General features: G+C 40.8%; 1 protein-coding gene across 2 annotated transcripts in view; it reads right to left on the minus strand.

Annotated features, from left to right (window-relative positions):
* LOC122552385 (stearoyl-CoA desaturase 5-like) overlaps positions 1 to 5,002 on the minus strand; it is a 57,922-nt gene extending 52,920 nt beyond the window's left edge. The window contains exon 1 of one of the 2 annotated variants that reach the window (XM_043695144.1): positions 4,613 to 5,002. In XM_043695144.1, coding sequence (XP_043551079.1) covers positions 4,613 to 4,814 — 202 coding nt within the window. In that variant the 5' untranslated portion in view covers positions 4,815 to 5,002. The remainder of the gene's footprint in view (positions 1 to 4,612) is intronic. The other variant, XM_043695138.1, reaches the window with a different exon arrangement.
* Positions 5,003 to 13,228: the final 8,226 nt, after the last annotated feature.

Consider the following 13,228-nt stretch of genomic DNA (forward strand, 5'->3'; position numbering starts at 1 on the left):
CTGGTACCATCCCCGTTGCCAGTGAAGACGAGAAGATCATTGCCAACGGTACTGCACTTTCCTCTCTTGCTTCCCACATAATCCTAGGATATATCCCGTCAGGCCCGGGGGACTTGTCTATCCTCAAGTTGTTCAAAATGTCCAACACATCTTCCTTCCTAACAGGTATCTCTTCTAGCTTACCAGTCCATTTCACACTCTCCTCTTCTACAATACGGTCCCTCTCGTTCGTAACTACTGAAGAGAAGTACTTGTTCAAGACCTCTCCTATCTCTTCCGACTCAATACACAGTCTCCCACTACTGTCCTTGATCGGACCTACCCTCGTTCTCGTGATTCTCAGGTTTCTCACATACGCATAAAATGCCTTGGGGTTATCCTTGATCCTATCCGCCAATGATTTTTCATGCCCTCTCTTAGCTCTCCTAATCCCTTTCTTCAGGTCCCTTCTGGCTATCCTGTATCCCTCCACTGCTCTGTCTGAATCCTGTTTCCTCAACCTTATGTAAGCCTCCTTCTTCCTCTTTACCAGACATTCAACCTCTCTCGTCAACCAAGGCTCCCTCACACGACCATTTCTTTCCTGCCTGATAGGTACATACATATCATGGACACGTCGTATCTGCTCTTTGAAAAAGTTCCACATTTCCACCACATCCTTCCCTGACAGCCTATGCTCCCAACGTATGCTCCTCAAATCCTGCCTTACAGAATCGTGATTTCCCTTCCCCCAATTATAAAATCTACCTTGTTGTGCGCACTTCTCACCAACTCGGTACATGACAACAATGATGGCACTTGATTCACTTGCCCACCTCAATTCAAAGAACCAAGTCTAGCAGTGCTCTTTTCTTATTGAACCAGATACACTGCTGTAGGAAAGTCTCCTGAACAATCTAGCAATGCTTAGCCCTCATGCAGCTTACACTGTCAATATCCTAACTGACATGTGGGTAGTTAAAGTCTCCCATTATACATTAGACCTTTACACATCTCTGTAATGTGCTTGCAACTTTGTCCCTCAATATCCTTCCCTCTAGCTGGTGGTCTATGTATTATAATGAGCAATGTAATTGCAATCTGCTTAATGATTAGCTCCAGCCAAATCGATTCTTTCCTTGAATGCTCTGAAACACTCTCTTTCTCCAGCACTGCAATGTTCTCTTTAAGCAAAACTGTCACTCCAATCCTTTTTTCCTTTATTATCTTTTCCTATCTTTCCTGAACACTGTAACTGTAAATATTTAACAAACAAATCTACCATTCATCAATGGAGGTCTCTGTCCACATCACATATCATCAACTATTGAAAAGAAGCTCTGAGCATTATGTCAGCTGCCCAGAAAAGGGAGTGTCACCCACAAATAACTGGATTACGATGGAGGAGGCAGCGATGTTGTGGCATTGTCACTGGACTAATAACCCACAGATGCTGATAATGCTCTGGGGACATGGGTTTGAATCCCACTGCGACAGACGGTCAAATAAATCTGGAATTAAGAAAGCTAATCTAATGGTTAAAATTGTCTGAAAAATGTAACTGGTTCACTAATGTCCTTTAGGAAAGAAATAGCTTCCATCTTCACCTGGCCTGCTTATATATAACTCCAGACCCAAAGCAGTACAGGTGACTCTGCCTGAAATGGCCTGTTTGAGGGCAATTAGAGATAGATAAAAAGTGCTAGCCTTGTGGGTGATGCCCACATCCCATGAAAGAATAAAAAGGAAAAAACATACTTTTCAACACCATTGGAATTTTGATCTTGTTTTTGTTAAGAAAAATTGGTCCTCTCAATTATGCTTTCATTACAGTGGGTAGTTCATTCAATTTAATGCTCTTGCATGATATAACATACTATAGCACAATATTTGAATTTAGTGCACAGATTTATTTCACAGGAAACTATGAAGTTTTTTTGTGACAGCGAACTGCACATCTACTATTGTACCAAACAATTTAACTATCATTAGTTGAAAACCTATCAACACCCAACTATTTTTGCTATATCTTACCATATGAATTTTTCCCTTACTCCAGTAAGCTTAATACTTCTGGATATACTTTAATTCTTTAACAAACATCAAAATTAATTCCAAGGCTGACGATAACAACTTACATGTATATTCAAATTGATTGGACCCAATCTGTATTAAATCTTAATACTACACCTTGGGAGATTTGCTGCATTTCCAAATTATTTAGCTTCTAATACTTTTAATAATACTTCAATACATTCTAATGTACTCTTTATGAAAATCATTTTAAAAATAAATAATATAATCTTTAGATTGAATAATCACCATCATTTCCTTGGATATCAAATTGGTTCACAATCTGTGACAAACTGATTTACAACTGTAAGCTTGCCACGGAACATGGAATATTGTCTTGTTTATTTGCACAAATCAGATTTCAAAAGGCCATAAATTAATCTTACAATGCATTTTATCCGCACATGAATCTTGCATGCAAGTCAGAAAGCATCTTTTTTTAACTGAAAGCCAGAACATATTTTAATTTCTGTTGGTACAGCATTAACAATACAAAATGTCTAGTTCAGAAGAAGTGTTACTGTACTCAAAGCTTTAACTGTTTTTCTCCCTTCAGATGCTGAATGACTTGTTGAGTTACTCCCACACTGCTTTTGCTTCAGATCCACAGCATCTGCAGTTCTTTGTTTTATTTAAATATGAATGTTTACTATCTGTTGAAAATGACATCATTTGGAACTTTTGAGGCTGTTTCAACAGATCAGGTGTAATAGTCACATCATAAGAAAAATCAAATATTAAAACCTAAAGAAAAGATGTTGGCAAACTTGAAGGGATTCAGAAAAGATTTACAAGGATGTTACCAGGGTTGGAGGATTTGAGCTGTGGGGAGAAGCTGAATAGGCTGGATCTGTTTTCCCTGGTGTGTTGGAGGCTGAGGGATGGAAGTCCAGAACTAGAAGGCATAGGCTTAGAGTGACAAGGGAAAAATTTAAAAGGGACCTATGAGGCAACTTTTTCATGCAGAGAATGGCATATGTATGGAATGAGCTGCCACAGGAAGTGGTGGAGGCTGGTACAATTACAACATTTAAAAGGCATCTGGATGGGTATATGGATAGGAAGGGTTTAGGGGAATATGGGCCAAGTGTTGGCAAATGGGACTAGATAAGGTTAGGCTATCTGGTCAGCATGGACGAGTTGGACCCAAGAGTTTTTTTCCATGCTGTACATCTCTATATATACTCTCACACTCAAAATGAGACGATTTTTAATGCAACCTGCATCCTTTTGTTATAAACTGTAGATTATAAAATCAGACTGAATTACTGCAGAGACTAGATTACAAAGGAAGTTTAAAATGAAAGAAATTCAAGATGGTCTTATCATTAATCATCCTGACCTTTTTCTGCCTGAAGTGTTTCTAAATGATACAACAATGATTCCCGGGACTAAAATGACAAGAATTCCTGAATAGAAAAGTTATCGTAAATTTTCTGATTTAACAGAATTTTTCGGGTGACTGTAGAAGGTACAGGGTGCAACTAACAACCTGACACCAAAATCCACTCCTGTCTGTATATTCTTTCACGAAACTTCTTTCACCTGTCCCAACAGCATTTTATGTTGCTCAGTGTCACGTTGTGTTCGATCACATGCTTTATAAATTTAACTTGTTCAAAAAGGGCACTACAAATATTCAGCAATCACTGTCGAAAGCAAACACCCGAGTAACAGATTTTAGTCGTTCGGTTATTAGTTAACGAATTAGTTAATGTGATCCTGCCCACAAATTGATTCCCCCATGCAATAGGTGTCAAACACGATGCGTCATTCTGTGCCTGGAATTTCTCTGGTCCACTGCAGTCTTGACACGGCCTGTACTGTTGTGTCTGATTAAAACGAAGCTGGGCCCCTCCAACGGCCGTCATTCATGCGCATTAAAATCCAGTCATCGAGACTAATAACCGCTCAACGTTTGCTGCTTTTCAGATTCAGTCAGAGCATTCTGGTCTGCGTGGCGGCCAGCACAAGGGAGAGGGCTCCAGGTGAAATAATGAAGTACCAGGCGCTGGCCGGCACTCTGTGACCCTAAGCCAACCTGCCCTTCATTGTAAAGGTCACATCACCCACCCCTTGCCAAGACAGGCAGACACTGCATTTCCCCAGAAGGGCAGATAATTCCCCCGAGGATCCGATATTACCTTTGTCCCTTCCCTCAGAGGGTCATACATAATATTGATTTGCCCCGTAAGTGAATTCAGCGTGAACCGAATCATTGGGGGGGGGGGGTATATTCTTTCATGGGATGAAGGGATCAGTGGCCAAGCCAGTACTTATTGCCCATCCCTAATTGCCCAGAGGGCTGTGGGTCAGGAGTCACCTATAGGCCAGACCAGGTAAGGATGGAAGGTCGGTAGAGAACCAGATGGGTCTTTCTAACAATCCTCAATGGATTCACGGTCACCATTAACTGCAGACTTCTCCACCCCCCCCAATTGAATTCATTAGAACATTACTCGGGTTCTCTGGAAATAACAATCCAGGATCATTCCAGCAGGATGCTAGTTTTCCTCTGGGATTTGGGGAGAGGGGTTTGTGGAGGGAGTCACTCACTTACCCCACAGCCATGTTAGCGGCTGAGCCTGGGGGAGCAGAGACAGCGAGTAGACGGCGCCCAGGTGCAGAAGGCTCATCAGGGCGACGTTTCTCCAGACGATTTCCCGCCCCGGCTCGGCTTTCCGCTGCCTCTTGTTCTCAGCCGAGTCCTCCGCTTCTTCTTCCACCGCCGCCGCGGCGTCGGCTCGCTCCGGCTTCTCCATGGTCTCCGGTGACCAGCGGCTGCCCTCCCGCTGGTTGGGAGCCTGTGGTCCGGGGGAGTCGGGAAGGGAAAGGCTACAGGAAGAGCAGGGACAGCGCAGGCATCTTGCAGCAAGTGTGCAGCCGGAGGTAGGAGCAGCAGCAGCAACAGCCAATCACAGCAAGTGCTCCAGAGCGGCTCGACCTGTAGGCACCGACTGCAGTAAGACCATCAAAGCCAGACCTTAGCAACCAGACCATACGCACGGGGCCAGCACCATAGCAACCAGACTGGTCCTGGTCCAGAATGACCATCAACTGGGTCAGGTCAAAGGCTCACTCGACCTGCCTGCCCTCCTTTCTGCATGAGAGGCCTGGCTCTCCCTGGATTGACAGTACACATTGTCTGCCAGGACTGGGGATGACAGGATCATTATGTAGAAAACAAGGCTTACAAAGCAGTCAACTCTAATAAGCCGGTAATTTATATCCAGTGCTACCTGCATTATCTGTAATACCAGTTCCCTGCCTTTCTGATTATCCATCAATACTTTCATGGGAAGAAAAAACTTGCGTTCCGTCTTATTTGTTTCATTACAAAAGCCACTAACATCAATCTCTTATTTGATCGTAAATGACCCTCACAGTCTGAGAAAGATTACATTCCATGTATTACTTGCGGGTCTTGCTAATGTTCATTTACTTAGGAAAGAGTGTACTGAATGTCAGACCAAAAGTCAAGAGTCCAAAATGTTTTTGAACAACTACAATTATTGCTCAGCGCCCCCCTTCCATTTTGGCAAATGATTAAGATTGCACAGTAAACTACAGAGGGTTCGTAAAACAATCACTTTATCGAGGATATTTTTCTTTGCAACAAAAGGTTGTAGATCTTAAATATTAATTATGTTTCTTTCTTCACAGATGCTGCTTGATCTGTGGATTATTTCCAGCATTTACTGCGTTTAATCATCGTCACCATTTGTTCGAGCGGCTTTTGCTTCTGAGATTTGTATACGAATCACTGAGAACATTAACATAGATTCACACATTCACATTTGTTTTTCGATGTTATTGGTGTTCTTTGATTAGAAAATAACTTGCAGTACATTAGAATGAAATCCCACGTGTAGTATGAATTGACCATCTACTCACACCAGCGACTGTCCGGCGAAATTTGAAATCCCGATAAAAGCGAAAAATCAAATATGACAAATTACATGATCCAAAATTACACAACTGGGGTACAGAACACCACAACAAAAACAAAATCTGAAGTCAAAGGAACTCCAATTGAGTTATAAGAAGAAGCTGAACAGGCCGGGGCTGTTTTCCCTGGAGCGTCGGAGGCTGAGGGATGACCTTATAGAGGTTTATAAAATCATGGGCATGGATAGGCTAAATAGACAAGGTCATTTCCCTGGGGTGGGGGAGTCCGGAACCAGAGGGCATAGATTAAGGTGAGAGGGGAAAGATTGAAAAAGGACCTGATGGATAACTTTTTCACGCAGAGGGTGGTGCATGTATGGAATGAGCTGCCAGAGAAAGTGGTGGAGGCTGATATAATTATAACATTTAAAAGGCATCTGGATGGGTATATGAGTAGGAAGGGTAGAGGGATATGGGCCAAATATTGGCAAATGGGACTAGGTCAGATTGGTCAGCATGGACAAGTAGGACTAAAGGGTATGTGTGTGCTCTATGACTCTGGTAAATTCATTTTCTTCTTGATTAATGATAATAAAATTAATATTTTGCACAATGCTTTATTTTCTGTCTGCATCATGGAAGCGAGGGCCAGACTATTAATCCAGAGACCCAAATAATGTTCCAGGGATCTGGTTTCAAATCTCACTATGCCCAATGATGTTATTTTAATTCAATAAAAATCTGGAATTCAGAGTCTAATGATGGTCATGAAACTTCTGCCTGATTGTCAGAAGGAAACTCCCTAATATTCACTATTCTCGCTTTAGAGAAGGAAACTGCTATACATTTCTGGCCCACAGCAAAGGGGTTGACTCTTAACTGCCCTCTGGGCAATTAGGGATGGACAATAAATGCTTGCCCAGCCAGCAGTGCCCACATTCCAGGAATGAATTAAAAATATTATTTTTAATCTTCCATAATTGGTAACATTCAGTCAAATCCTTTTAAAGGCATTACTTCAAATAACATTAAAGAATGAATTTGATTGAAGTGCCATGGGTGATGTTGAACTGTTCGCCTGTTCTGCACACTGCCCCATTTTATTTCCACCCAATATTCTGATGTGGTCCTATTTTTCTTGGATGGGTGGGTGGGGCATGTTCTTTTCCAGATGAAGACTTGTCAATTTTATCCTCTTCAGTTCCGTCAGTGGGTGCTCGGTAAAACAAAAATAGTCTGCTTCTGTTCATGTTATGTTGGCTTTTTGGCAAGACTGGGATGTTTTGCATGCATACTTTTAGAACAGCTGGAAAATAAAGTTCAATCCTCTTGAGTTTCTCTTCATAAATAAATCACATCGCCATTCTTCTCTGCAATGCACCACTTTCTCTGAAAATAAGGGGGCTACCATTTCTGGAGGATCATGTGCTGAGGTAGGATTTCCAACTGCCCTAAATCCTGAATATTTGTGCTGTTCCCCGGGCATCCTGCCTGCAGATGATCAGCAAGTTGTTCCACTGGTGGGGAGTGGGTTGGGGGGGATGATTCGGATATGTGTGAGGTTAGAGTAGTGGTTGTGTGGTGGCATGGAGCATTGTGGGATTGGGTGAAGGTTGGTGTTCGTGAGGAGAGGGGTGTGAGTGTGGGGGTGGGGGTTCTCATGTTGGAGATTCTTTTTAGAAGTGTTGTATTTTGCAAAAAAGAAGCTAATTTCTTCAAAGAGACCCACTATTCTGTAGAAGCCAGCATTCTTGCCTCAGCTTCACCAATGGGAGTCAATACATCTGCACCATGCAACTTCACTTTGTAAAACAAAGAGCTCGCAGGATTTCGAATGAGTAACATGACCCCACCAGACCACCATTTTTTCAGACCATCAGCAATCAGGTGAGCAGCTGTACAGAATAAGGAGGCAAGAAACTTGCCAGAACTAAGGTTATTGCCACTCCTGATTAGTACTGTATCGGTTTCTGGAACCCCCTTTCTGAGCAAAGTCTTTTAGACCAAGAGTATACGAAGTTATGCTGAACATTTTGAATATGGACTTACCCAGTAGCAGGTTTGTTGCGTTCCAGGGTCAGCATTCGTTTCCGCTTCTCACCCTTGCTCCATGTGTAGCACCCATTTATACAAGCTGCAACACACAGGAACCAGCCCACGCGACACTAAAGATACCCTCCTTTTACCATCCACACTGCAGTGCAGCAGCTCACAATGACCTTTTTAACATCATCTTATACGTTCATACCCCTATCTCCTCTAAGCATAGCAGGCAGGCAGAACTACCTACCCCACAGAATCGCTAAAGTACCTTCATCACAAGGATTGCATAATCTTAAGAAAGATACCTTGCTCTCAAAGTAGATCACATACTTACCAGTACAGATAATACAGAACATTCATCTCACTTTGTTTAATCATACATAAAGACATTATAAGCCCCCTTTATTATTCCCCATGATTTCATGTTATTATCCTCACTACACTGGGAATCTGCTCCAATGTCTGAACAAAACACTTGCATTTACACAACACATTTCATGTGATTAGATGAATTTTTCAGTGTCTTACAGTCAATACAGTATTATCGTATAATCAGTTTAGCTCAGGACATGGCAATAAGGCCTGGTATGTTCATGGCAGCTTTCCAAAAGAGCAAATCATCTAGTCCAACTCCACTTCCTTTTTCCTGTTGTCCTGTATGGATTTCTCTTCAGATAATCACCCAGAACTCTTTTGAAAGCCATGATTGAATCTCCCTCCACTACCCTCTCAGGCAGTACATTCCAGATTCTAACCACTCAATATCTTACCTCATGTTCATTCGATCTTTTATTTGCCATCCCCTTAAATCATTGCTCTCTAATTCTAAGCTATCTACCAATGGGAACAATCCTCATCCGTTTTGGAAATCACTGCCACCACGGATCTCAGAAGGCCCGTAACCAGAAAGAAAATCAGAGAGAACACTGAACTTGAAAATCTGTATTGAATGTCTTTTCAATCTTCACCTTTCTCAGGAGAACAACTTTAACTTTGCCAATCTGTCAATGTAACTGAAGTCTTTCATCCCTGGATTTTGAAACCTTATATTTTTTGCACACTATCCAATGCCTTCAGATTCTCCTTTATTTTCGAAGCACAATTGGGGTGGCATGGAGGCTCAGTGGTTAGCATTGCTGACTCACAGTGCCAGGGACCTAGATATCTCTGTGGTTTGCACATTCTCTCCATGTCTCTTGGGTTTCCTCCCACAATCCAAAGATGTGCAGGTCAGGTGAATTGGCTATGCTGAATTGCCCATAGTGTTAGGTCCATTAGTCAGGGGTAAATATAGGGTAGGGGAGTGGGTCTGGTTGGGTTACCCTTCAAAGGGTCGGTGTGGACTTGTTGGGTCGAAGGGCCTGTTTCCATACTGTAGGGAATCTAATAATTCCCTACATTATTAGGAAATGTTCCTGAACTTCCTGATGTCAGTTCCAAATTTTCTACCATCTTGAAATGTGCATTTTATCTTCATTTAAAGCTTTTTTACGTATTTAATCAAAAATGATCTTATAAACCTTGTGAATGTCACATTCATTATTTTGTTTGCAAGATGAAAAAAACCCACATTACTTCCAAAACAAGGAGCCAAGAATGAAAGGGAAGGATAGGGTGAAGCAGGACAGATTAAATGAAAAAATATTTCATGATGCAAAAACAAGAAAATGATAACAGGTTCGGTACAACAAATATTGTTGGTCTTCTTGATTGCCACTTTATACTGATTGAATATGTTCCCTTTTTAACTTGATCCTTCAGTTTTACAATACTCACAAATGTGGCACGTCACAGAACTTCACACTTGTGCAAAACTGTATCTGCTATTGTTCTACCCACAATTCTTTTCCCAATAAACTGTACCTAGGTACCTTTCTACCTAAGATGGCACCGTAAGCGGTGACTTGTAAACCTTTCACTGTTTATGCGCGTGCTTGTGATAATAAACCTAGTTCAATTCAATGTTTGATCTATATTTTATAAGCTACCTATAAGAAGTAGACCTTTTGCAAATTTGGTCCAACTCTGCCCAACTTTGCTTTCTTTTTTCTTTCTAGAATATATTTATACATTTGATTGGCATTTTCTGTTCCCAATTAAGATTTATGTTTTTTTTCTTATTTGCCAATTGTTCCTTCTGTTAGTTTGTTAAATATCTTGCTTTATTTTGCTGTTTTGACTCAGATATCCTTCTCTATTAATATTATTAAACCAATCTCTAAATTATATTTAATTTACATATTTAACCATTAAAAGGAATATTCTAATGTTATATATTGTGAAGAAATAGAAAAAATACTTGGATCCCATTACTTTGTACAATAGTCAGCATAATCCAAATGTTAAAGTCAAGTTTGAAGTTGTGTAACTATGAGGCTAGGCAGATAGAAGCAGAGAATTTTCAGTAGTTGAGTGATAAAGCATGGACAAATGAATGCAACATTATGTTAACATATTTAGAAGGTCAGTGGCTAAAGCAGAAACTATTTTACCATTCAAGATATTTGCAGTAATTTACCAAGGTTCCTTCAAAAGCACCTTCCAAACTGGTAGTTTCCATCATCCAGAAGGAGAGGATGGTATGCACATGGGAACCCTACATCTGAAATTCCCTGCTCCCCCCCTCCCTCCACCCCCTTTCCTTCATCCACATGGTAAAGTAATATGGAAACAGAGTGGATGAATGTGATCACAGCTCAATCATAAGGTCAGAAATGGGGCTGTGCAATGTTCAATTGGTGATTCCTCAACAAAGCAGTGTATGTCTAAATGCAGCAACACCTGGTCAACATCCAGGTTTACGATAAGTGGAAAGGAATATCTAGCCACACCAGTTCCAAGCAATGCCCATATCCAATGAGAGAATTTAACCATTTTGTCTCAAGATTCAAATGCATTACCATCATTAAATTTACCACTATCAATATCCTGAGGTGTCACCATTGGCCAGAAACCGAGGTATTGTATAAATACTGTGGCTAAAAGGGCAGGTCAAAGGTTAGGAATTCTGAAGGAAGAAACACATCTCTTCATCCTCAAAATGCTGGCCACCATCTACAAGGTCCAAGTCAGGAGGGTGATGAAATATTCTCCACCTGCCTGGATAAGTGCAGCTCCAACAACATTAAAGAAACCGGACAGCGTCTAGGACAAAGCAGATTCTGTTTGACTGACACTCTGTTAACCATCTTCAACATTCACTTCCCCACCACCAATACGTTGTGCCTTCAGTGTGTGCCACCAACAAGATGCACTGCAGTAATTTACCAAGGTTCCTTCAAAAGCACCTTCCAAACTGGTAGTTTCCATCATCCAGAAAGAGAAGGTGGTATGCACATGGGAACCCTACATCTGAAATTCCCTGCTCCCCCCCTCCCTCCACCCCCGCCACCCCCAAGCCATATCATTCTGACATGGACATATATTGCTGTTCCCTCAATGGGGCATGTAAAAATCCTGGAACGCACCCCTCCCCCCCAAAAAAAACACTTTGGGCATGAATGCAGCAGCACAGCACCAATTTTTCAAGGGCATTTATGGATGGATAATAAATGCTGGTCTTTAATATCCCATAAAATAATTCTTTAAAAAAATTATGTTTGCAAATGGAAGGTAAACACTGGCTTGGACTAATTAGGCTGAATGACCTATTTTCTGTTGTAGCTTTATTTATCTTTACCACTCTATGATGATGATGGACTCTTCACTTGAATGCAAAAGCTGAACAAGTGAGGAATATTCATATTTAATTACATTTGGAATTGCTTTTGCTGAATTTGGGCTATCTCAACCCAATTTGGAAATTGGGTTATGCCATATTTAGCACAAAGTTGGTAATCACACAACAAAGACCAAGGATTTTTGTTTTAGAGAAGCAAAGTTTTATACTGCTGAAGAATTGTTGATTTTCCTAAACTGAGTTTGAAAAGACTTTATGAAAGTTACTTAGAGTTTGCTGAAAATAACAATTATCTTCAGCAATAACTAGGATGGAATAGAAAGGAAGAATAAAGAAACAAAATGCTGGAAATAATCAACAGGTCAGGCAGTTTATAGGAAGGAAAAAACAAATATACTGATGGCCTTCATCTCAAGAGGCATTGATCAGAATTGAAAGAATGAGATGATTATATCGCAGATTGCATTTCATAGCATCAGAGATTGTTAAAGAAAACTTGAAAACAATGTATATGACTACATTTGAACTAAACGAAACCTCAAGTATATAATACACACACGTAAAGATTAATGGCTCTAAATGACTCATGATGTGGTCACTGTTCTCTTTATGAGCTAAAGTTTGAAACTAGTTTGAATGCTTCAAATATCTTAAGTTCACTCTGAATGTACACAATTTCCTTCAAGAGTGGTTTTTAATAAGCTATTGAATCATAATTCTGGAAATCTTCTCCTCATTGGAATGGGAGGAGAGATGGGATGTGGGAACATGCAGCTTCTTGTGGAAATTATAGAATCACAGAGATGTACAGTGTAGAAACAGACCCTTTGGTCCAGCTCAACCAGATATCCTAAACTAATCTAGTCCCATTTGCCTGCGCTTGGCCCATATCCCACTAAACCCTTTCTATTCATATACCCATCCGGGTGCCTTTTAAGTGTTGTAATTGTACAAGCCTCCATCACTTCCTCTGGCAGCCCATTCCATACATGCACCACCCTCTGCATGAAAAAGATGCCCTTAGGTCCCTTTTAAATCTTTGTCCTCTCACCCTAAACCTATGCCCTCTAGTTTTGGACTCCCCCAGCCAATGTCCTGTACAGCTATAATATGACCTTCCAATTCCTATACTCAATGCCCTGACCAATAAAGGAAAGCATTCCAAATGCTTCCTCACTATCCTAACTACTTGCGACAAGAAGGTAATTAGATTTGTTTATCTGAGGCTTCAATGATGATTGGAATAAGGGAGCTTCACATTTATTTTACTACAGTATAGTAGGTTAATTGTCTCAAACAGAAAACAATCAACAGTACTGCACTAAGCCAAGAGTGAGAGTGGGTATGTGCAACTGTATAAGAGCATCGTTCAGCAAAATGTACCACGTTTCAACTTTAACCACTGAACAGACTGCTCTAGAAAAGAACTCAGAGCTGGATTATCCTGAGATATAGGAGTGTCCTGATTCTGCTGTTAACAGTTAGCACTATCTGCCAGATATACACTCCTAGTATTCAGCTGCATTAATTTATGACTAGCTTAACGGAAAAAGAAAAGACAATGAA

This window comes from Chiloscyllium plagiosum, chromosome 1 (assembly GCF_004010195.1).
Source record: "Chiloscyllium plagiosum isolate BGI_BamShark_2017 chromosome 1, ASM401019v2, whole genome shotgun sequence".
Taxonomy (NCBI): Eukaryota; Metazoa; Chordata; class Chondrichthyes; order Orectolobiformes; family Hemiscylliidae; genus Chiloscyllium; species Chiloscyllium plagiosum.